We start from the raw sequence: 20,616 nt of genomic DNA on the forward strand, positions 1-20,616 counted from the left end.
TGCTCTCAGCACCTCCTGTCTCCTGTGTGATGTTTGCACCGTGATGGTGATGGTGAGGCTGGTCCCCTCCAGGAGACCTGGAGCACGGTGCCGAGCCACCGGGAACTGTCCTGGGAACCGCAGGCAGCCCCTGTCCTCTGCCCAGCTCCTCTGGCTGTGCCGGTCCTTGCAGCAGCGAGTCCTGCTGGTTGCGAGGCCCTGCAGGCGGCGTGGCTGCCTCTGCTGGCTGGCTTTCAGCTCAGCCAGACCTTTAGTAGTTGCATGTCAGCTCCTCATCTCACACCCGTGTGCCAGGTCCCCGCTGCAGCTCCGTCTCCTCCGTGCGTGGCACGGTCACTGGCTGCCCCTCGTCCCTGCCCTGCGATTCCTGGTGCCCTGCAGCCTGGTGCTCCAGGGATGGGAGCCCTGGGACTGCCTCCTACCTGCCCACCCCGCTCCCGTCGTGCTTGGCCTGAGGGCTGCTCGGGGCGCGGGTGGCACTGACGCTTCTCCCCTCCGCAGGTGGCGGCGGCACCATGCAGCCGGAGGCGGAGGGCGGCCGGGCGCGCCGCAGGAAGCCCGACATGGCGCTCTACGTGCCCAAAGCGCGGCGGGAGAGAGCGGCGCAGGAGGCGGCTGCGAACCACCGGGAGCCTGAGAAGCAGCGCCCGGCGCTGGACGTCGGCCGGGGCGGCTCCGAGGGGCAGAGGCGAAGCCCCGGGGCCAGGACGCACGTGGGCAGAGCAGCCGGCAGAGAGAGCAAGGCGGGCGCTCGCCCCAAGGAGCCCCGGGCAGCCTCCGCCGGGGATGGAAGGGTACCAGGTGCGCACAGCCGGGGCTCCAGGGCTGGCACGGAGCCGGGAGGCAGCCCGGAGAACACGAGGGCATTGCCCAGTGTGCAGGAGCCAAGCCTGGATCTGAGCGCTGCCCAGCCCTCGGACAGGCAGGGCAATGCATCACAGGACGCAGGGCTCAGGGACCGAAGCTGTGGGGTGCTGCGGACGGTGCCGGACCCGCTGTCCCCGCAAGGTGCCCAGCCTGGGGATGCGGGGGTGACCCCTGAGCCTGGGGGTGACCCCGATAGCCCAACGGCAGCTCCGCCGAGCGTGGTGTGTCGGACAGAGCCAGGCGGGTCGGAGCATCTGGGGGACAGCACCCCGGGTCCGGGCAGGGACCTCTCGGGGTGCCCGGCACAGGGTGCCCTGCAGCCGGCAGGGGAGGGCAGCACGGGCAGCACTACCCAGCTCAGCTGCAAGGGTGCAGGTCTGGACGCCCAGGAGGAGGAGAAAAAGGAGCGTGGGGTGTCTCTCCTCGCAGGGCAGAGCGAGGGCTGTGCCCCCAGGGCCACAGGGGAGGAGGAGGGGAGGCAGGGAGGCAGCACCGTGGCTGCCCCAGGAGGAGCTGCCTGCGAAGCTGGGTGCTCAAGGGGGGGCGTGGGTGACGGATTGGTGCCACTGGGGCAGGCTGCAGGCAGCACATCCCAGCTCCTGCCGGAGCACACAGGGCAGCTGCCGCCTGGCAAGGAGCAGAGCTCTGCCGGTGCCGGGCGTGCCGGTGGGGAGGGAGTCCCTGCGCCCCATGGCAGCACCGGGGCTGGGAGCAGCCCACCAGGGGCGGAGAGTGGCACTGGGGAAGGGGCTCCCCCGGGAAGCCCCGAAGCCCCGCCGTCCCTGGAGCTGCTGTGCTGCGCTGTGGAGCGGCTCTCGCCCGGGACCGGGGCTGAGGAGCGGGCGCAGGCGGATGAGGACGAAGACTCGCTGCAGCAGCACCGGGAGGAAGAGGAGGAAGAGGAGGGAGGTCTCCGTAGCAGCTCCCCAAAGCCAGGGCCCGCCAGCACCGAGACCCAGAGCCGCGGCAGCCCGGGCGGCGAGGAGAGCTGGGACGCGCTCTTCAACGATGACGGGGACTGCCTGGACCCACGCCTGCTGGAAGAGGTGAGCTCGGCGAGTCGGTGAGCCTGGGGGTGGCTGGGGGTGGCTCTGGGCTCTGTCCTTGGGGTGCTGCCTGGCCGTGCAGCGTGCTGTCACTTCCAGCCACCCCCAGGGCACAAGTGGTGCCGAAAGGTCCAGGAGGGTGCTGCTGGGAGCTCCTCGCCCCTGCCTGGACCCATTCCCCTCCTGTCCCTTGGTGCCAGCGAGGCCCTGTGAAGGCTGGGGGAGATCTTCCCTCTCTAGTACATAAAGTGCACCCAGCAAAACGTGCTCGAGAGCCGTAAACTGCAACTGCACCCTCGTGAAAGCAGGGCTGGTAATAAAGAAATGGGCTGAGACGTATGGGCTCCCATTGAAATAGCAACATGAAGTTTCCTGAAAACTACATCTTCTTAATCAGCTGTGGCTCATTACCATGCCCTCCTGTAAGCGTGTGCCTAAATTTACTACAATTAGCTGCTTAGCACTGGGAGCCGTGCCGTTCTCCTGCCGTTTGCAAGGAAAGCTCGGCTTCTGCAATGAGCCTGGAAATCCGTTATTGCATTTTAAATCAGCGGCGTAAAACTGGTAATGTTCAGAATGACATCAATGGACCCAAAGTAACAAACAGCGCTAATATTAAAAACGAATGTCCAGCCCTGACTGAGAGCAGGGCTCCAAGTGCCCAATAGTAGCGGTGTGCAGAAATGGGATTAGCTCCGGAGGGTTTTCCCTGGGCTTGCACGGGGACATGGCTGTGCCGTGTTATGGTGTGGCCATGGGATGCTGTGGGCAGCTTGTGCCACTCAGCGTCAGTGCTGGCTCTGAGGAGCCCTGGAGCACCCGTGTTACATCCCCCGTGCACTCGCTCTGAGTCAGGGTTGGCCTTTCCAGGGAGCTTCCCCAGATGGGTGAAAAAGGACCTGGAAAAGGGATTTATCCGTGAAAAGTTGCCGTTTTTCCCCCCTCCACCCTCGGAGTCCCGTGCCGAGCCTGGTTGCTTCCCGATGCCTCCGAGCTGCTGGGAGGCAGATGCGCCTGCTCGGGGAGGGTTCGGGCTCTTGGGGAGATGTAGCTGTTGTTAATTAACTAAAAGGACAAGAAAATTAGTAGCGTTCTTCGTCATAACTGAATCCTTATGCGCTGCGGATAGCCGGCAGAGAGCAAGATTTATGACGTTTCTGTGTCGGGAAGAGATTTCTGATAGCAGACGGCTCTTTAATCTAGCAGGAGAAAACATAACGAGATCCACTGGCTGGAAGCTGAAGCCAGCTGAAGCCAGACTCGAAGCCAGGCGCACGTTTTTAACACGGAGGGTGCTTAACCACTGGAACAATTTCCTTGCAGCCTTGCTGGATTCTCCACCAGCTTGCCGTGGCTAAACCCAGGTGTCGGTGTGCGAGGGACCCGCTGTGCCTCCCGGGGGCTCTGCCCTGCAAGAGGAGCTGTGGGGTGAGGACAGCGCCTGGGGCACTGCGTGCTGGTGGCAGCAGCTCTCCAAATCCGTCCCTGCAGGGCGGGGTGGTGGCTGAGGCACCTGTGCGTGCTCCTGCACCTCTCAGCACCTGGATGGTGCTGCTCCGTGCTTCTCTGGCTGATCTCTTGGAGCAGGAGTGTAAGCAAGGTGGGATGGGTCTTTGGAGAGCAGCGAGCCGCGGCAGACAGACTTCATGTCCTGGGGCGTCCTGCCTTGGCCATCCACGTCCCCCAGCTCTCCCCGGAGCCTATCCATTGCAGGGGAGGGCAGGCTGAATCTGTCCCACGTCCCCTTTGATGGTGCCCTGGGATGCAAAGCTGCACCGCTGCTGTTAATCCTGCCTAGCCAGAGCATCCTTGTGCATCGGTGAGCTCGGGCTTGGGTCCTGCCCTGGCTGAGCAGGGCTGGGGGCCGTGCTGCTGCGGCTGGGGGGCTGCGGGCACAGGGGGACCTGTTGGGCCATGCCTGCCGCGCAGCCGAGCCCGGCTGCCAGCCGGCTCCAGTCCTTGCCGCCCCGCCACACTCAGTGATTTGTGAAGGTCAAGGACCGCGCCGGCACTCCGCGCTCCGGCTCTCCAATCATCGTCCCGGCGCCTGGCGCTACCCCAGTGCCCTGCTCCCTCGAGCATCGCGGCAGGGCTTCATCCTGCTCCCTCGCGTCCCCCAGAGCAGGCAGGGGGGCTGGAGCCCAGCCAGCTGAGTCGCTCGGCCGACGGGAGATGGTCCTGTCCGGCAGCGCTGGGCTGTCCCGCAAGCTCCATAACTCAGCTCTCCCCTCCGCCGGCATCCAGCCGCCCCGGCGGCACCCCCTCACCTGCCGTGAATCCATCTTCCCCATAAAATTGTCGGAACGAGCACTTTTTATTGACTGAGCTGCCCGGGATTTATGGACTCTAACCTTCCAGCCGTGGTGCGCTCCGCTACGACAGCTTGGGGGATCGGGCTGGGGACCCGGCTGAGTTATGTGCCTGCTCCCCGGCACCGCGCCGCAGCCCCTTGTCCCCCTGGCACTACATATTTTGGGAAGCTGAGGTGCAGCGAGTGGTGCTGAGGGGGCCCATTGGCACTGGTGCTGTTGGGACACAGGGGAGCGGGGTGGCTGCGTGCCCCCGCTGCGTTGTGCAGCCGGCAGTGGGAGACTGATGCCTGTATTTTAAAGTGAAGGTTGAAGAATTGGAGAGGTAGAAAAGAGCTACAGCCGTCATCTTTTAGGGCTGGAGAAATGCCCCGCTGTGAGATACTAAACGAGCACAGCCCGTTCAGCTTATCAAGGCGAAGGCTGAGAAGTGACTTGATTACTGTGAGCGAGTGCCGTCACGGGGAGGGGAAGCCTGGGACCCAGGGCTCCTTAATCCAGGAGAGAGGCAGAACGAGAACCAACGGCTGGAAACTGAAGCCAGACAAATTCAAATTAGAAATAAGGCATAAATTTTTAGCGGCGCAAGTAGTTAACTGGTGGAACTGGCTCCTCGGGGGAGCGGTGTCTTTCCCAGCATGGTGCCGCTGGTGTCTGGCAGGCGGCGGTGTGGGGAGGTGGGACGGGGCTCGCCGATCCCCGTGTTCCTGCATGGTGGGGTGCTCGTAATGGGAAAAGCAACCGCGTGGCACGAGTGGCCTGGTGGCTAACTCCCAATGTCCCACCGCTGTTAATCCAGCAGCAGTGCTGGTATGTGGCACGGGGGTGAGACTGCTGCCCGGGCAGTGCTGGTCGTCCACCAGGCGCTGGTGCTGGTGCCGGGGTCGCTCAGCACCATCCCTCTCCCACCCCGCAGCTCTCGGGGGGCGAGAAGCGCCGGCAGAGCCTGCAGGAGCCCCGCTTCGACTACTACGGGGCCGAGCCGGCCGCGCCGGACCTCAGCGATGCCGAGCTGCCCCACGTCATCGAGATCTACGACTTCCCCCCGGATTTCCGCACCGAGGACCTGCTGCGTGTCTTCTGCAGCTATCAGTGAGTCCGCGGCTCTGCCCGGCGCTGCAGGCTCGGCGCCGGGCCCCGCTGGCAGCACCAGGGCCTTGCTGACCCTCCCTCCATCTCTCCGGCAGGAAGAAGGGCTTTGACATCAAGTGGGTGGACGATACGCACGCCCTGGGCATCTTCTCCAGCCCCATAACAGGTAGCAGCCCGCGGGGTGTTCGGTGGGAAGGCAGAGGGGGGACGTCCCCTCCTGGCACCGTCTGGGCGCACCCCTCGGCTCAGCCGTGCCCCGTGGCCGTGCTGGGCTGCCCGGCAATGTGCCGCCCTCCCCACAGCACGCGACGCCCTCAGCACCAAGCACCTGATGGTGAAGACTCGCCCGCTGTCCCAGGGCACCCGCGCGGCCAAAGCCAAGGCCAGGGCGTATGCTGGTGAGTGGGAATGTGGGGGCACCCCCAGCGCGCTGAGCACTCTCATCCCAGTGCCCTGGCTGAGCTGGGGCCGTGCCAGCCCCCTGCGTGGGTGCCCACGCTGACGCCCTCCTCTGCTCTCCCCCAGACTACCTGCAGCCGGCCAAGGAGCGCCCCGAAACGTCGGCCGCCCTGGCACGGCGCCTGGTGATCGGCGCCCTGGGGGTGCGCAGCCCCCAGACCCCTGCCCAGCGGGACGCCGAGCGCAAGAAGCTGCAGGAGGCTCGGGGTGAGCTCTGGCCCCGGGAGCCTCTCCCTGCGCTGCTGTGGTTTTCTCCTGACCCTGGGGAAGAGCTGTGGGCAGCTGGGGGGCGATGGGGGCTCGGGATTTACCCGGTTTTTCCCCGCAGAGAGGAAGCGGCTGGAGAACAAGCAGCGGGAGGATGCCTGGGAAGGCCGGGAGTGAGCTGCCTTCGCTTTCAGCCCTGCTGGAGGTGCTGCCGGGGGCCTGAGCCCCTCTCTGCGGGCAGGCAGGGCACCGGCACCTGGCGATGGAGCTGGGCCTGCCGCTGCCCCGTGGGATCTGTGCAGGATGGTGCTGGGGCACGGCCACGGGGTGCTCGAGGGCTCTTTGGGGCCGTGCAAGCGCTGACCCCGTTGGGTGCCGTCAGCCGGTGCTGCCCGTCCTGCCGGCGCAGGCTCCCCTGGTGCTGTGGTGGCAGCCAGCGGGACGCGGGGAGCTCGGCGGCGACAGCGCCGGCCACACATTGCGGGTCAGCCATGGCCACGCTGGGCCTTGTGAACGAGAGTGTCTTTATTTTGCTAATAAATACCATTTATTTTGCCTCGCCTGGCCTCCGAGGAGGGGACACAGCAGCGCGGGGTGCCGAGCTTGTCCTCCCCTGCATCTCCCTTGGCGTGTGCCACGTGTGTGCTGCGTCCCCCCCGCCGCTGCTGGGGCTTTCCCCACTGCGGGGTGGTGGGCGAGTGGCAGGAGGGGCAGGGAAGGGCTGGAATGTGCTGGCAGGGCCCCTGTTTACATGCGCGGCCCCGAACAGCGGGGCCCTTGTTGGGCTGCGGGAAGGGCGGCCCCGTTCCCACCCCGGCCCCGTTCCCAGCCCCGCGCGGGGCTGTGATGTGGGCTGCGCACCTGGGCCCGGCGGCGGGGGGCTTCCTGCCCTGCCCCGCTGACCTGCCTTTCTCCCAGGGCCGTGGTGCATCAAAACCCTAAAACCACCCCTGCTGCCGCTGCCGGAGGAGCACAGCCTGCCCCGCAGCCCCCAAAACTCTCAGGGCCCTTGTCTGGGGGGCTCTCGTGCCCGCAGCAGCAGGTGGGGAGCGGTGCCGCTGCCTTTCCGCCGCCCGTGCCAGCGGGTTGTGTGTTTTGGGTCACCTCGTGGCAGCCGCCCCGTGTCCCCTGGCTGTCCCCCAGCTCGGTGGCGGAGGAGCTGGTCGTGACCCCGCGGCGGTGGCTGCCTGCCCCCGCTGCCAGCTGGGAACCGTCTCGGCCGTGGCTCTTGGCAGCGAGCGGCCGGGTGTCTCGGCCAGCGGAAAGTTTCAGGGCGAGAGGATGCTCTCACACGGAAAGCATCTTCCCCCGGTCCGGCGGGGAGCGGGGGGAGCCTTGGCGGGGCGAACCTCCGGCAGCACGCGCCTCGCCACGGGCCTCGCTCGCCGACATCCCACAGGGCTGCCAGCCCTTGTGGTCCTCCACGTGCGGGGACAACACATGTGGAGCCTGTCCTGGCTCCGGGGAGGAGACGGGGGCTGGCCAGTGCGAGTCCGAGCCAGTGGGATGGGGATGGGGACAGGGATGGGGTCGGGGCAGAGCGGAGGTTCGGGCTGCAGTGCTGCCAGGAGGGGGTGGCGGTCCCTGGTGGCTTGCTAGGTGGGATTCCCATTTATATCCTTAAAAAAGTAATATATGCTGGAAACCACCCAGCGGAAAGAAACAGAGAGCAGGGGCACGTTGTCCCCTGTGTCCCCACCTCGCCCTGAGGAGCGAGAGCTCCCAGGGGCAGAGCAGCCCCATCCCTGCTCCTAGGGCTGCTTTGGGGCCGGGGAGCTGCCAGGAACAGCCTGGGAAAGCCCAGCAAGGGCTGCAGCCGTGGCGGCCGGCGGGCTGGCTGCCGGCCCGCGCTGCCGCAGAGCTGGCTGTGCTGTGCTGTGCTGTGCTGCGCTGCTCACGGGGTCAGGCAGTTCAGGGACAGGGTGCCCCGGCCTGCGGGCACTGCTGGCCGGGAGCCGGAGCCGCCTGGCACCGGCCCCACGCAGCCTGCACAAGGGCTGGTGGCCCTGGGTGGCAGGGAGGGGACCTCCTGGGGGCAGGATCTGTCCCTGCAGGGACCAGCTGCGTGTCCCGGAGGGGAAGGAGCAGTGAGAGGGGAGGTGTGGGGAGTTGGGCTGGGCTGCTAATGGGCTACGTGACCCTGTGCCACTACAGCACCCCCGTCCCATTGCACAGCACCTTTATTGAGGACGCGACTGCTGCACGGGTGGCAGTGCCCGGGGCCTGTCCTGAGTCCGGGGGGGCGGCGGGGCTGGGCGGGCAGGCTGAGGTAGTCATCCTGGGGGGCACCGGAGTGGCAGAGCTGGGGGCTGCTGCGGCACCGGGGCCCCTCCCGCGCGTCCTGCTGGCAGCACGGGGCTCGGCCCCCCTCCGGCCACGACGTTCATCCCCATCCTCTGTGGCAGCATCAATAAATACAGAAGGCTTCGAGTCCCTGAGCTCAGTCGGGTGCTGCCGCGGCCGGGACACAGGCTGGGAGGCCCCTGGGTGCTGGGGGGGCAGCGTGGCGAGGCGGGGGCTCACACGAGATTGTTGGCCAGGCGCTCCCGCCGCTCCATCTCGCTCACCACGTCGGCGCCGTAGGCATCGCCTGGGGAGGGTGATGGTGGCAGTGAGGGGACAGGACCTGCGGCACCCCTATCCTGGGTATTTCCCACTGCCCCCTCTCTGCCCCTGGCCCTCCTTACTCGTGTGGCAGCCGTGCACCCAGACGCGCTGCCCGTCGTACTTGCACTGGCACCGCATCACGTTGTTGGAGAAGTCCGACTCGGCCACCTCGTGCTTGGGGTTCACGACCACCTGGGGAGGGCAACGGGCACAGCTGGGGGCACCGCGGCGGTGCCACCGTGCCTGCCACACACACACCACCACGGGCACACGTGGGTGGCCAGGATAAACCCCAGAGCAGGCAGCGGCATGCGCCCACAGGGTGCCGGTGGTGCCCGTGGACCCCAGCCCTCACCTCCCGTTCCCGTGTCCCCCCCAGCCCCTCCGTGCCCGTACCTGGAAGGTGTAGCTGCCCGGCGGCACGTCGGTGATGTCGATCCACTGGCAGTCGATGTCGTGCCGGTAGGTGTCCCAGCACCCCACGCTCACCCCCTGCTCCCCAAAGTTGGCGCAGGCAAAGCGGCGCTGCAGCCCTGGGAAAGGATGGGGGGGGGGGGGGAACGTGAGGAACGGCGGGGCTGGGGGGCTCCCTGTGCCCTGCCTGCAGCTGCCACCTACCCTCGGGGCAGTTGGTGTCCTCCAGGCAAAAGCTGGCCTTGTGCCCTTCGGCCACCTTGGAGCCGTTGAGCGTCAGCAGGTCGTAGTGGGTGAAGACCTCGATGCTGTGGAAGTGCCTGCGGGGACAGGGGGTGAGCGGGGGCCGGGGCAGGACGGCGAGCGTGTGGCCGGCCCCGACGCCGAGCCAGGAGCAGGCAGCACCTAGAGACGAGCGGCTCTGCACAAATTACAGCCTTGCAGCCAAATAAAGCCCTAATGACAGTGCCGGCCCGGACGCTGCTAATTACCCCGGGCGGGCCGGCCTCTGCCAGGGTGGGGGCCGTGTAGGAGGGACGGCGCCCAGTAAGCACCCTGCAGGGCACCCGCCCCGGGCAGGGGGGACGGGGCTGCCAGGTCCCCCTGTACCCAGCCTGGCCCTGCGCAGGGGCAGCCCTGGGACGCAGGGCACCCACCGGTGGCACTGGTGCCAGGTCCAGGCGTGCCGTCCCATGCGGGGTCGGAAGTCGGCTCTGCCCAGGTTGTGGATCTGGGAGGAGAAGCGCAGCAGGCGGCGGTGGCCGTAGGGCCACTGCATGCTGTCGGCCGAGCGGGAGAGGCAGCGCTCCTCGTGGGCGCAGTACAGCAGCCCCAGCGGCCGGTCCTCCAGGTAGGCCGTCTCCTGCACCAGCTGCGCGTTCATCACCAGGTCCGGGGCGTCTGGCACGGAGGGGATCGGTGGGGACAGAGCTGCTGGCCACCAGCCTGCACCACCCCGGCCACGCAGGGCTGGGTCCCGGGAGAAGGACGGGCGCCCTGTGGGCTGCCAGGTACTCACGGGTGGTGCAGGTGACCCCCGCCGAGAAGCGCCCTCCGCCGCTGGGGCAGTGCACGGGGCCGTGGCGCTGGCACTGCTGGAGGGCCAGCTCGGTGCCCGTGCAGCGCACCCCGCTCATCACCACCTCGGAGGCGTTGGGGCTGCCCGCCCAGTACCAGGTCTCCTGGGCAGGGAGGAGCACAGCGCTCAGACCAGCCCTCGGGCTCCCCAGCACTGCCACCAGGGCTTGTCACCGTGTCCCCACGTGCCCTGTCCCAGCTGCTGAGCCATCCCAGCACGCCCAAGCTGTGCAGCCCCTCGTGCCGGGATCCAACTCACCTGCAGGGCGTGGCTGGCGAAGCCCAGCCCCAGCTGCCTGCAGACGACCATGGCCTCATTCAGCCCCCACTGAGCACCACACACCGCGCCCCACCGCAGCTTGCCCTGCACCGGCACCAGCACCTCCACGACGCCCTCCTCGGGGCTGCGGCCCCCGGCCAGGCGCACCTGTGGGCAAAGAGGGGCTGAAATGGGGCATGGGGCAGCGCCCCAGCCCCTGGGAGTGGGTCAGGTAGCACCATCCATCCAGCTGAGCATCTTTTCCACCTTCCTCTTCCTCCCGTGAGAGCACTTTCACCACTGGCTCATCCTGAGGCTCCCACATCAGCGTGGTTTGGGTGGCTCTGCCTGTCTCCATCCCCTGGCCACACTCGGAGCATCCACGCTGGGCGGGGGGCTTGGGGTGCTGGGGCAGGGGCTGTGCAATGGGGCCGGGGCTCAGCGGGTGCTGGCAGGGAGGCAGGGACTCACCTGGCTCTGGAAGTCCATGTGGGGCACGTGGCAGCGCACGGCCGCGTCGTTCTCGTGCTTGCACCCGCTCTGCTCGGCATCCTGGAAGCGGCACTCGCCCAGGGAGCGCTCGTGGCCGGTGCAGCGCACCTCGCTCATGTGGATGGGGCCCAGGCCTGAAGCAGTGGGGGGGACGTGAGCGCTCCTGCCCCTGTGCCCATCCCGGATCCCCCCGCACACCCCCGGATGCTCCAGCAGTGCGCAGAGGGCTTTTCCCCATGCGCTTCCAGGCCCAGCAGCACCCCAAGTCCTTGCCCCATCTCCCGCCTCACCTTGGCCCATCCGGGCTCCCACCAGGGCTTGCTTCGCCGTCCCGTAGCCCAGCTGCCGACACACCACGCTGGCCGCCGCCAGGTCCCACCGCTTGTCACACACGGTGCCCCACTGCCCGTGGCGCAGCACCTCCACCCGGCCCTCGCCGGCGTGGGCGCCCGCTCGCAGGCGCACGGGGAGACCCTGGCACGGGGAGCGGCCCCGGTCAGCGGGTGCAGGGGGGGGGTGCCGGGGTGCTGCCTGGCCCCAGGAGCCTGCCTCAGGGGGTGCGGGGCCGTGCCGGAGCTCACCTTTCCCGGAGAGGCTTTGCTGGGAGGTTTCTTGCCCCTGCCCTTGCCCTGCTGGAAGGCAGGGCCGGGGATGCAGCTGACGATGGCGTGCATGCCGCGGGGACAGGCGTGCTGGCGGGGGGCCGGGGGGGCCAGCTGCGTGGGGCAGCGGGCCAGGTGGGGCTCCGTGCCCTGGCACTGCACCTGGTGCACCCAGAAACTGCTCTTCTGGCTCAGGTTCTTCAGGCTGCCGAGGGAGAGGAGCGGGAGCGGCGGTATTCTGGGGGGGGAGAGGCTCCCCTGCAGGTGCCCCCTGCCCAGAGCTGGGCCCTACCTGGAGCTGGGGTCCTTCAGCTTCATGTTCCACAGCTTCCTGCAAGGAGCACGGCCGGAGGTCAGGGGGGGCTCAGCGCCCCCACCCCGTACCCCTGCCCTCCCCAGCACCCCACAGCAGCAGCTGGGGCTGGAGGGTGCTCCCACAGCACGCTGGGGCCCTCTCCCCGGTGGCAATTCCCACACCAAAGTTGTGCCCCGGCGGGACAGCACGACGCCTGGCACCGGCAGGGACTCATTATGGGCTGTATTTATAGCCCCAGCACAAGGCTTGGCTCTCCTGTGCCTGCACCCACGCTGTGCAGGACAAGGTTGGGGAGCATCCTGCAGCTCCCTGGCTGCTGCCAAGCCCAGCTCTGCCTCGTTGAAGCCCCCAGGAAGGGGGCACAGGCATGGACAGGTGCCCACACACCCAGCCATGGGTGCACCCCTTCCCTGGCACCCCCCCCTTCATCACCCTACTGACCACCGTGCCCCAGCTGCTTGTCCCAGGAGCCCCACGGCATGTCCCACCAGCCCCCTGGCACCCTGCCCCGTGGCTCATGCCGTTCCCTACCGGTAGAAGTTGGTGCTGACGTGCTTCTCCTGGGGGAAGCCCAGCATCCCGCAGACCACGCGGCTGTTGTTCCCGGTCCAGCCGGCATCGCACACCTGCCTCCAGTGCCCGTTGTGTTTCACCTCCACGGCTCCCTCCGTCACCGGCATGCTCAGCCTGGCCCGCGCCAGGATGGGTTTGATCCGCACCTCCTCCAGGCTCAGCCCCGGTGCCTGCGGGGTGGGCACGGGGGCTCCAGAATGGGACACGGGGTGGAGGGTGGGGACAACGGGACCTGCCCCAGCCCCTCGCCATCCCAGTGGGCGCCAGGTCCCCGCTCACCTCTCCCAGCAGACCAGGGGCTGCGGCCGGGTCGGGGCCGCTGTGCAGGCGCTGCCCCGAGCACACCACGCCGGTGTCCTCGCCGTGGTGGCAGTCGCTCACGCCCCAGCCGTTGTGGGTGCACTCGGCCAGGGAGGATTCGCTGCCCCCGCACCGCACGTTGTCCAGCCAGATGGGGCCTGGGGGGATGGACGCGGGCTGGGGGTCACCGCTGGTGGGACCCTCTCAGCACCATGGATCCAACAAGTGCCCCCCTTCAGGCTGCCCCCTCCCACAGCACCCCATGCACGTTTCCCCAGCCAGCCCCCAGCTGCCCCTTACCTTCCCCCTGGCCGTAGGTGGCACTGTGTGTCCAGGTGATGGCCGCGGTGTAGCCCAGCTGCCGGCAAGCGACGGTGGCCGCGTGGAAATCGAAGCCATCGTCGCACACGGTGCCCCAGCGCCCCTGGTACAGCACCTCCAGCCGGCCCTCCCCGGCTGGCCCCCGCGGCCCCGCCAGCCGCAGCTGCAGCCCGGCCGTATCCTGCGTGCTGGGGACCACCCGGCACAGCAGCAGCACGAAGGGGAGCAGGATGGGGCTCGCACCAGCCGGCATCGCCATCGCGGCTCCTGGGGTGGGATGCCTGGGGACAGCCCGACGCTGAGCCCCTGGGGAGCACAGCGGGGTGGGGTGCTCCCACAGCCCCCCCGTGCCCCAGCAGCGTGGTGTGGGGGGGGATGTTGTGCCCCCTTGCATGGCTGGGGCACCCCTGTCCCTGTGCTCTGCGGGATGCAGGGGCTGGTCCCTCTGCATCCTGCACACAGCCCTGTCCCCATCCCCACTCCTCTCCCCCTGCACCCCCACTGGGAGCACCGCTGGGGCTGCTGCCCCCCACCCCCCCGAGGTACCCGAGCCCCCCCGGGCCAGCCCAGCACTCACCCTGGGTGTCGGCGTGGGGCAGATGTGGGGCAGGCAGCGGCGTGGGGACGCGGTGCTGGCTCCCGCTGGCCTCCAGCAGCTCTCCTGCCGCCGAGCACCGCCTGCTGCCGCTTTTATGGTGCGGCGCGGTGGGACGCCCCGGGTGGGGGCCCACGCTGCCCAGCCCAGCCCCAGCCCCCCCGCACACAGGGCCCAGAGGCCGGCCCTGCACCCTGCCCCCCCCCTCCAGCCCCACTCTGCCACCCTGGGGCAAAGCCACCCCTGCCCACCCCCAGCAGCTTTTTGGGGGCGCAGAGCACACATGGGACAGCCCCCACCTGCCATAAGCCTGCCCCCCCACCCCAGGATGAAGCCAGGACCCCCAGCTGGGGCTGCCCCCCGCCCAGCATCACTGCACCGCGGGGCTGGCCCCCAGCCAGGCAGAGCATGGCTGTGCTGGAGGTGGCAAATTGTCCCACGGGGACTCCCCAGGAGGACACCCCTCGCCCCACGCGGTGGCTGAGGGGGGTGCTTGGACATGGGGTGGCACAATGGGGCCAAGGACTTGGGGGGGCACTGATACCAGCAAAGGGAGCCTGGGAGGGGCAGGGGGCAGCACCTGGGCTATCCCTGAGCCAGGCTGGCTGCGGGGGTCCCCAGGTGCTGCCTCCCCCCCCCAGCCGTGCAGACAGGGGGTGACCCCCCCCGACCAGTCCCCGGGGCACCCCGCCGCCTGCGCCCCGCCGCGGGACGGGGATAAACAGGAAGCGCCTCTGCCCCGGCCGTGGCCACCGGCTGGCCAGGAATGTGCCGGTGGCTACCGGGTTGTTTGTTTGGAGTTAAAGCAGCCGGTTCCTGCCGGGACGAGCCAGGAACAACACGGCCGGGAATAGCCCGTGAGCTCATCGCCACGTCCCGCCAGGGCCTTCGGCACCCCCCCAGGCACCCTGCGTCCCCATGTAGGGCACCCTCGCCCTTACCCTCTGCCCCAGCTGAGCTGGTGGCATGTGTTGCGGCATCTTCTGGGGGGGCTGGCCAGCCCTGGTGCCCCGGGAGGATGAAATGAGGATTTGGGGCCACGGGGTGCATGCGTGGGCCACGGGGCAGCGGGATTGTGCTGCAGCCACAGGACGGCGGCCAGGGGAAGCCCTGGGGAAGGGCAGGGTTGGGTCCAGCAGCGGAGCTCGTGACTCACGGAGTCACCACAGCTCACGGTGTCTGGGTGTTTGGGAGCTCAATTGCCTGAGTGTGTGGCCAGGAGCCCCCCCTCGTCCCCCAGGGGACGGCTGCAGGCGGGTAGGGACGCCTGGGTCCTGCTCCCAGCTCTGCCCCTGCTCCTGGGGGGAGCAAGAAGAGGGCAGGGGGGGCTCCGAGGAGCTCTCGGCACCGTGTCCTGCCACGGTTAGGCTGGGGACGGTGTCCCCTCCTTGCTGCCACCCCCAGCCCAGCCCTCGGGGCTCGCCGGGCACCGGCACCTGCAGTCCGTGCAGCCGGCGGCAGCTAAAAATACGGTGCTGCAGCAGGGCAGCCCCGGGCGCGGGAAGCTGTGGGCAGCGGGCGGGCGTGCGGGGCTATTCTGAGGGCTGCGGGCCTATTCCTGGCCGGTCAATATTGATTCAGCCAGCTCAGGTGCAGCAGCGCAGCCCGGAAACGCCGTATTTAGGGCCCGGCGGGAGGAGAGGCTGGGAGCTGAATCGGGAGCATTGTCCCCGGGAGGAAGAGGGCAGGGAGAGGATGTGAGCTCTGTCATCTGCTGCGAGCGGCGCCCGGCAGCGGCACGGGGCAGAGCGTGGCACACCCAGCGTGGGCTGCCTGAGCAGGGCTGCTTGTCCCCGTTCACCGTGACACTCCTGTCCCCTCCGGCAGGGCCCCCAGGCAGTGCAGGTGGCACAGCACAGCCCACGCTGGGGGGGGACACGGGGTGGGCTCTGTGCTCACACCCCAGGACCAGCGCACCCCATAAAGAGAGCTGAAAAACCATGTGGAGAGGGCCAATGCATAGCCTCTGGCTGTGTTTATTTCCGTGGGTGCCACAACACCCGGGGCATGGTGGGGCCTGGGGAGGGGGTCAGCCCGGGCCCTGCCAGCCTGCCCCCCCACACACAGGGGTGCTGCTGCCAGTGCTTGGCCCGCTGCAGTGGTGGCAAGCAAGGTGGGGACAGCAGGCTCTGCGTGGGGACAACAGGGCTCACTGCAGCCGCATCCCCACGTCGGTGTCCCCGCTGCCGTCACAGGCGCTTGAAGTCCCCGAGAGCCACCCGGGCTGCATTGCGTCCTGCTGCTCCCATCACGCCGCCTCCTGAAAGGCAGAAACGGGGAACAGTGGCCCCAGCAGCAGGGGCTGCACTGGGGGGGCTGCTCTGCCTCACCGCCAGGGCTGAGACTAGCAGACCTCACACCTTGTGCTCCCCTTGCACCTCGTCCATGCGCCCCTGCCCTCCTCCTGCAGCCCCCTGGGGTTTTCCCAGCTCCCAGCCCTACTCACCAGGGTGTGCTCCGCTCCCACACAGGTACAAGCCTGGAACTGGGGACCGGTAGCCCGAGTAGGATGGTGCTGGCCGGGCAAAGTACAGCTGGTCCAGGGACATCCCTCCATGGAAGATGTTCTGCAACCGGAGCCCGGGCAGGGTGAGCGGGCTGTGCCTGGCCGCTTGCTGTGCTCAGTGCTGAGTCCGCACGGTACCCACCCCGCCGGGCAGCCCGAAGACCCTCTCTAAGTCCGGGGGTGTCAGGATGTCCCTGCCGATGACGGACGCCTTGAAGCCTGGGGCATAGGCTTCGATGCAGTCGAACACTAGGGAGGGACAGAGGCACTGGCAGGCAGCTCGGGGGGACGCGGTGACCGGCCCCTGAGCACGAGGGTGGCTCTGCCTGCAGCAGGGACCAGCATTCGTGGTGTTACCTGGCTCCGTGCACGCGTTACGTACCCGTGTCCGCATATGCATTTCTAGCCTGCTCGTCCCAGGGCTGCCCGCCCGCCAGCTCGTACGGGGTGTACTGGGTGAAGAGGGACACAACATGGCAGCCCCGCGGGGCCAGCCCCGGGTCCAGCGCCGAGGGGATGCACAGCTCGATCATGGGCCTGGGGGAGCGGGACTGAGCCACCCCAAACATCCCCCCAGCACTGCTATCCTGCCCCTTCTCCGGGACACCATGGGGAGGGAGCGAGGCGGGGGGGGCTCCTACCTGCTGGAGGGGTGCCCGCCAGCGGCCTCGGTGTAAGCCTGGTGCAGGAGGTGGGTGCCCTCGCAGTTGAGGTGGATGGAGCACTGGTGGTGGGGCAGGGGCTGGCCGTCACGGGCGTTGGGGGCAGCCAGGAAGCTGGGCAGGCGACCCACTGCCACTGGGATGGGGGGGAGACTGGGCTGCAGGCTCCTGGGGAGCCCTGCAGCCTTGTGCTGGTGTGCCCCCCGAGATGGGATGGCGGAGGAGGCAGCCTCTTGTACCTACCGTTGATTTTGGTGACAGGGGAGCGCGTGTCGACACGCCGGATACGCCGGGCAAAGTCCTCCGGCAGCTGCTCCTGGAGGGGGACAGGGGACACCGCGGTGATGGAGCCACCACGGGGCAGCCCAGCCATGGGGGTGACAGCCCACCAAGCCCCGTGGTGGCCCTGCGTGCCCCATACCTGAGGGGTGAGCTCCAGGAAGGTGATCTGGGGGGAGGCGTTGGACAGCACCACTTTGCTCCTCACCTCCGTCCCGTCCCGCAGCACGACGCCCTGCGCCTGCCCGTCCCTGCCCAGCAGCACACGGCACACGGCCTGGGCAGAGGGGAAGGGGCCAGCACCTCACCCAGCTTCTCCATGGGGCCACCGGGCAGCCTGTGGAGGTCCCCGTGCCCAGAAACCCAGTACCTTCTCGGTAAAGATGTGGGCGCCCCGGCTGGTCGCTGCACGGGCGATGGCTTGGGACAGGGCCCCCATGCCACCAGCCACGTAGCCCCAGGCACCGCGCCGCCCCTCCAGCTCGCCCATGACATGGTGCAGCAGCACGTACCTGCAGGGATCGGGACAGACCTCACCCAGCCCCTGAGCCACTCCGGAAAGCCTTGGGGCCACGCCGGGCTGAGTGGGGTGGCCTGGAGGGGATGGCGTGGCCGTGAGCCCCAGGGAGGGGACGGGACCCTCACCCGCTGCCAGGGCTGTGGGGGCTGCTCATGGCTCCAATCACCGCGTCGGTAGCCAGGGTTGCCTTCAGGGGCTCCGACTCAAACCAGTGATCCAGGATCTGGCCCAAGAGACAAGGAGGGAGCCGGGCTCAGGGCTGGGCTGCAGCCGGGACCTTGTGGGCACGCAGGGAGGCAGAGTGGGCACCCGGAGGGTGGCTCTGTGCCACTGCAGCCGGCACACACCTTGGAGATGGGGGCTGTCAGCACCTCGTAATAGCGGGGCAGCTGCCGTCCCAGCGCCAGCCCTGCGGGGAGAGGCAGCTCTGGGGTCTGCACGGCTGCACCAGGACACAGCCACCGGCACCTGGTGGTGTTGAGGCCAAGCAGGAACCCAGGACCAGGCACACAGCCATTGCCAAGGGGATCCCAAACGTACCTGCCCGCAGCAGGGGCTGCAGGGCTCGCAGGGCTCTGAGCCGCTGGAGCAGGGAGCCCTGCCCCAGGGCAGCTGTATCCACAGGGGGGGCATCCAGCAGCGGGTCAATGGCAGACACTAAGCGCCCCATGAACGCCTCATATGCAGGGTAAGCCTGAAAGGGGACAGCAGGTGGCCAGAAGGGACTGAGCCTTGGTGGGTGCACAGGACACCCTGCCGTGAGCATCCCTGCTGCTCCACGGGGCAGGGCAGCTCCTCTTTGGGGCTTTGCTTTGCCCCGGCCCCTGCGGTACCTGAGCATCCTTCTGGGAGAACTGGGCGATCTGCCGCTGGGTCTGGGCCATGTCGTGCCCCAGCAGGAGGGCGCGGGGTGGGCTCCCGTCCTCCAGCAGCGGGGTGAAGGAGTAGGGGTCCCGCGGGAGCACCCTGAGGCCATGCCGCTGCGAGACACGGAGGGCAGTGAGACAAGGAGGCAGCAGTGTCACCCTGCCATGTGCCAGGAGGTGCTGGTGGCCCAGCTGGCGACAGGCACTGTACCTGCAGCTCCAGCTCGGTGTAGATCTGCGGCCGCAGAAGGCTGAGCAGGTAGGATGCCCGGGAGAACTTAAAGCCTGGAAGACGTGGGGTGGTGAGGGGTAAAAGGGGCAGACAGGGGTCAGGAGGACACAGGGCACGTGGGGATACCTGGTACGATCTCCTCGGTGACGGCCGCGCCACCCAGCACGTGGCGCTTCTCCAGCACGGCCGTGCGCAGCCCTGCCCGCTGCAGGTAGGCAGCCTGCGGGGAGTGTGGCATCATGCTGCGGGTGGCACGTGTCCTCCTGGTCCCAACCACCTCCCCGACCCCTCGTCAGGGTGGTTCCCGCTTCCTGAATCCCTCTGGGAGCCCCCAGCCCCTGCTCTCGCTGCAGACCCTCCCCGGCCCCACAGCGTCCCCAGGGTGAGCGCTCTGCCGCCGGTACTCACTGCCACCAGCCCGTTGTGCCCTGCAAGGAGAGACGGAGGGGAGCTGAGCCCGGCTGAGCCAGGACGGCCCCACGGCACAGCACATCCCCACACCAGGGATGCAGGGCACCCAAATAACAAGCTCTGGACACTGTAGGGAGCATTCTCCCCCATCCCTACATCCCTGGGCCCCAATGGGACGGGGTAGGGGACAAAGGCACATCCCCCAGCTCTGCTCTGACCCCTTAGCCAGCAGCACGCCGGGGAGCTGCAGCACACACCCACCCGTGCCAGCCCCCATGCAGCTCCCCGGCACAAGCAGCATGCCGGGGGCCGCCCCCTCCCCGCCAGCTCCTCACCCCGCGTTACCTGCCCCGATCACCACCGCATCGTACTCCTGCTGCAGCCGCGCTGCGGCCCCGCTGTGAGCCAGGCGCCGTCCCCGCAGCCCGCGGGCAGCAGAGCCCGTGCCCAGCCTCGCAGGGAGCCCGGCCGCCATCTCCGTGCAGTGCCTGCAGCTCCTGGACTTTGCTTCCACGGCCACACTTCTCACGGGGCACGGGGAGGGGACACGGGGCCCAGGGCAGGGGACACCTTGGCGCAGGGCCGGACGCTGCGTCCCGGGACTTGCGGGGAGGCTGGGCAGGACACGGTGCCCACAGCAAGGCGCCAAGCCCCGGCCAAGCATTGCCCAGGGTGTGCAGAGAGGCTGGGGAGAGGCTTTGTGCAGGGCCAGATCCTGCCTGGTGCTCAGCAGGGTGCCGGGCACACCAGCTCACTGCCCTGCTGGCACCGCAGGGACCCAGGGCACTTGGCTAGGCCATTTGGCCACTGAGTGGTGTGGGGAGGGGGAGCTCAGCCCCCCCGGAGCAGCTGGGAAAGGGGCAGCCTGGGGCTGGGCTTGGCTCCAGACCCACAGCTTCTGCTCAGCGGGGCAAATTCCTACCCAGCAGGACAGGGCAAAGGCCCTGCTGCGGTCCAGCGCTCCCCGACCCACAGTGCCCAGCCCCAGCTGCACGGGGCAGCGGCTGCACAGCCCCCGGAGCAGGGGGAGCCCCGGTGCCGTGCCCAGAGGGCTCGCACATGCACCGACACCAGATGTGTCTGGCGAGCACGTGGGCTGCCTCAGCTCTGCCGCGTGCTGGCTGCCCAGCTCGGCCCCGCCGTGCCCGGGAGCTGCGTGCAGGCAGGGGGTGCATCCCGTGCACCCCATCCCTCGGGGACCCCGACCCCATCAGCCCCACATTTAGGGGCGCAGGGGGGGAACGGGGTGCACCCCATGCCGTTCACGGCGCAGGTTTGGCTACAACATTTTGTTCTCGGGCCAAAGCCAGGCAGCGGGGCCAAGCCAACGCCATAAATCCTGCTTTGGAAACGCGCTTTTCAACAAGGCCGTGATTTGCCAAAAAGCTCTCAGCCCCGCTCCCGGCCCGTCCCGCGAGGCTGCTGGGTGCCAGCCAAGCAGGCGGGGAGGGGAGAGGCGGGCAGCGCAGCCCTGGCCGAGGACGGGGAGGCTGCACGTGGCCGTCCCCAGGCACGGCCAGCCATGCACCCAGCTCACGTGCACCCCCTGAAAGAGCAGCACGAGGAAACATCCGCACCCGCTTTAATCCCGGCCCCGGGGCTGC

General features: G+C 68.4%; 3 protein-coding genes across 3 annotated transcripts; 1 reads left to right on the forward strand and 2 right to left on the reverse strand.

The window, feature by feature from the left end:
• The first annotated feature begins 506 nt into the window (after positions 1–506).
• LOC118243890 (collagen alpha-1(III) chain) lies at positions 507–6,537 on the forward strand. The gene is made up of 6 exons (XM_035538434.2): positions 507–1,913; positions 5,139–5,314; positions 5,410–5,480; positions 5,617–5,712; positions 5,840–5,980; positions 6,102–6,537. The coding sequence occupies exons 1-6, from the start codon at positions 516–518 to the stop codon at positions 6,155–6,157; spliced, it is 1,938 nt and encodes a 645-aa protein (XP_035394327.1). The 5' UTR covers positions 507–515; the 3' UTR covers positions 6,158–6,537.
• A 1,609-nt stretch (positions 6,538–8,146) lies between these two features.
• Positions 8,147–13,216, reverse strand: LOC118244254 (lysyl oxidase homolog 4). Its single transcript, XM_035539129.2, has 14 exons — positions 12,921–13,216; positions 12,600–12,778; positions 12,279–12,490; positions 11,724–11,762; positions 11,411–11,636; positions 11,120–11,303; positions 10,809–10,963; positions 10,338–10,505; positions 10,020–10,182; positions 9,658–9,901; positions 9,206–9,321; positions 8,984–9,120; positions 8,668–8,779; positions 8,147–8,570 (listed from the first exon to the last, which is right to left on the reverse strand). Exons 1-14 carry the CDS (start codon positions 13,198–13,200, stop codon positions 8,500–8,502), a joined length of 2,286 nt encoding a protein of 761 aa, XP_035395022.1. The 5' UTR covers positions 13,201–13,216; the 3' UTR covers positions 8,147–8,499.
• A 2,456-nt stretch (positions 13,217–15,672) lies between these two features.
• On the reverse strand, positions 15,673–19,487 carry LOC118247202 (pyridine nucleotide-disulfide oxidoreductase domain-containing protein 2). Its single transcript, XM_035544992.1, has 16 exons — positions 19,358–19,487; positions 19,010–19,029; positions 18,728–18,821; positions 18,581–18,654; positions 18,337–18,483; positions 18,044–18,197; positions 17,851–17,912; positions 17,629–17,726; positions 17,354–17,495; positions 17,126–17,260; positions 16,948–17,020; positions 16,684–16,840; positions 16,425–16,579; positions 16,185–16,291; positions 15,983–16,103; positions 15,673–15,796 (listed from the first exon to the last, which is right to left on the reverse strand). Exons 1-16 carry the CDS (start codon positions 19,485–19,487, stop codon positions 15,726–15,728), a joined length of 1,740 nt encoding a protein of 579 aa, XP_035400885.1. The 3' UTR covers positions 15,673–15,725.
• Between the last annotated feature and the right edge of the window lie 1,129 nt (positions 19,488–20,616).

This window comes from Cygnus atratus, unplaced genomic scaffold, assembly GCF_013377495.2.
Source record: "Cygnus atratus isolate AKBS03 ecotype Queensland, Australia unplaced genomic scaffold, CAtr_DNAZoo_HiC_assembly HiC_scaffold_195, whole genome shotgun sequence".
In the NCBI taxonomy this organism is placed as follows: Eukaryota; Metazoa; Chordata; class Aves; order Anseriformes; family Anatidae; genus Cygnus; species Cygnus atratus.

Excerpts from the sequence above, each read along its gene's own strand:
- LOC118244254 (XM_035539129.2), bottom strand. The coding sequence starts at position 13,200 with ATGGCGATGCCGGCTGGTGCGAGCCCCATCCTGCTCCCCTTCGTGCTG. Across the intron at positions 9,121-9,205 it reads GGACACCAACTGCCCCGAGG|GGCTGCAGCGCCGCTTTGCC; the intron begins GTAGGTGGCAGC and ends ATCCTTTCCCAG. Across the intron at positions 8,571-8,667 it reads GGTGCACGGCTGCCACACGA|GCGATGCCTACGGCGCCGAC; the intron begins GTAAGGAGGGCC and ends CACCCTCCCCAG.
- LOC118243890 (XM_035538434.2), top strand. The coding sequence starts at position 516 with ATGCAGCCGGAGGCGGAGGGCGGCCGGGCGCGCCGCAGGAAGCCCGAC. Across the intron at positions 5,481-5,616 it reads CTTCTCCAGCCCCATAACAG|CACGCGACGCCCTCAGCACC; the intron begins GTAGCAGCCCGC and ends CCCTCCCCACAG. Across the intron at positions 5,713-5,839 it reads CAAGGCCAGGGCGTATGCTG|ACTACCTGCAGCCGGCCAAG; the intron begins GTGAGTGGGAAT and ends GCTCTCCCCCAG.
- LOC118247202 (XM_035544992.1), bottom strand. The coding sequence starts at position 19,487 with ATGGCGGCCGGGCTCCCTGCGAGGCTGGGCACGGGCTCTGCTGCCCGC. Across the intron at positions 17,496-17,628 it reads CCCCACAGCCCTGGCAGCGG|GTACGTGCTGCTGCACCATG; the intron begins GTGAGGGTCCCG and ends CGATCCCTGCAG. Across the intron at positions 16,841-16,947 it reads CCCTGTCACCAAAATCAACG|TGGCAGTGGGTCGCCTGCCC; the intron begins GTAGGTACAAGA and ends CCCCCATCCCAG.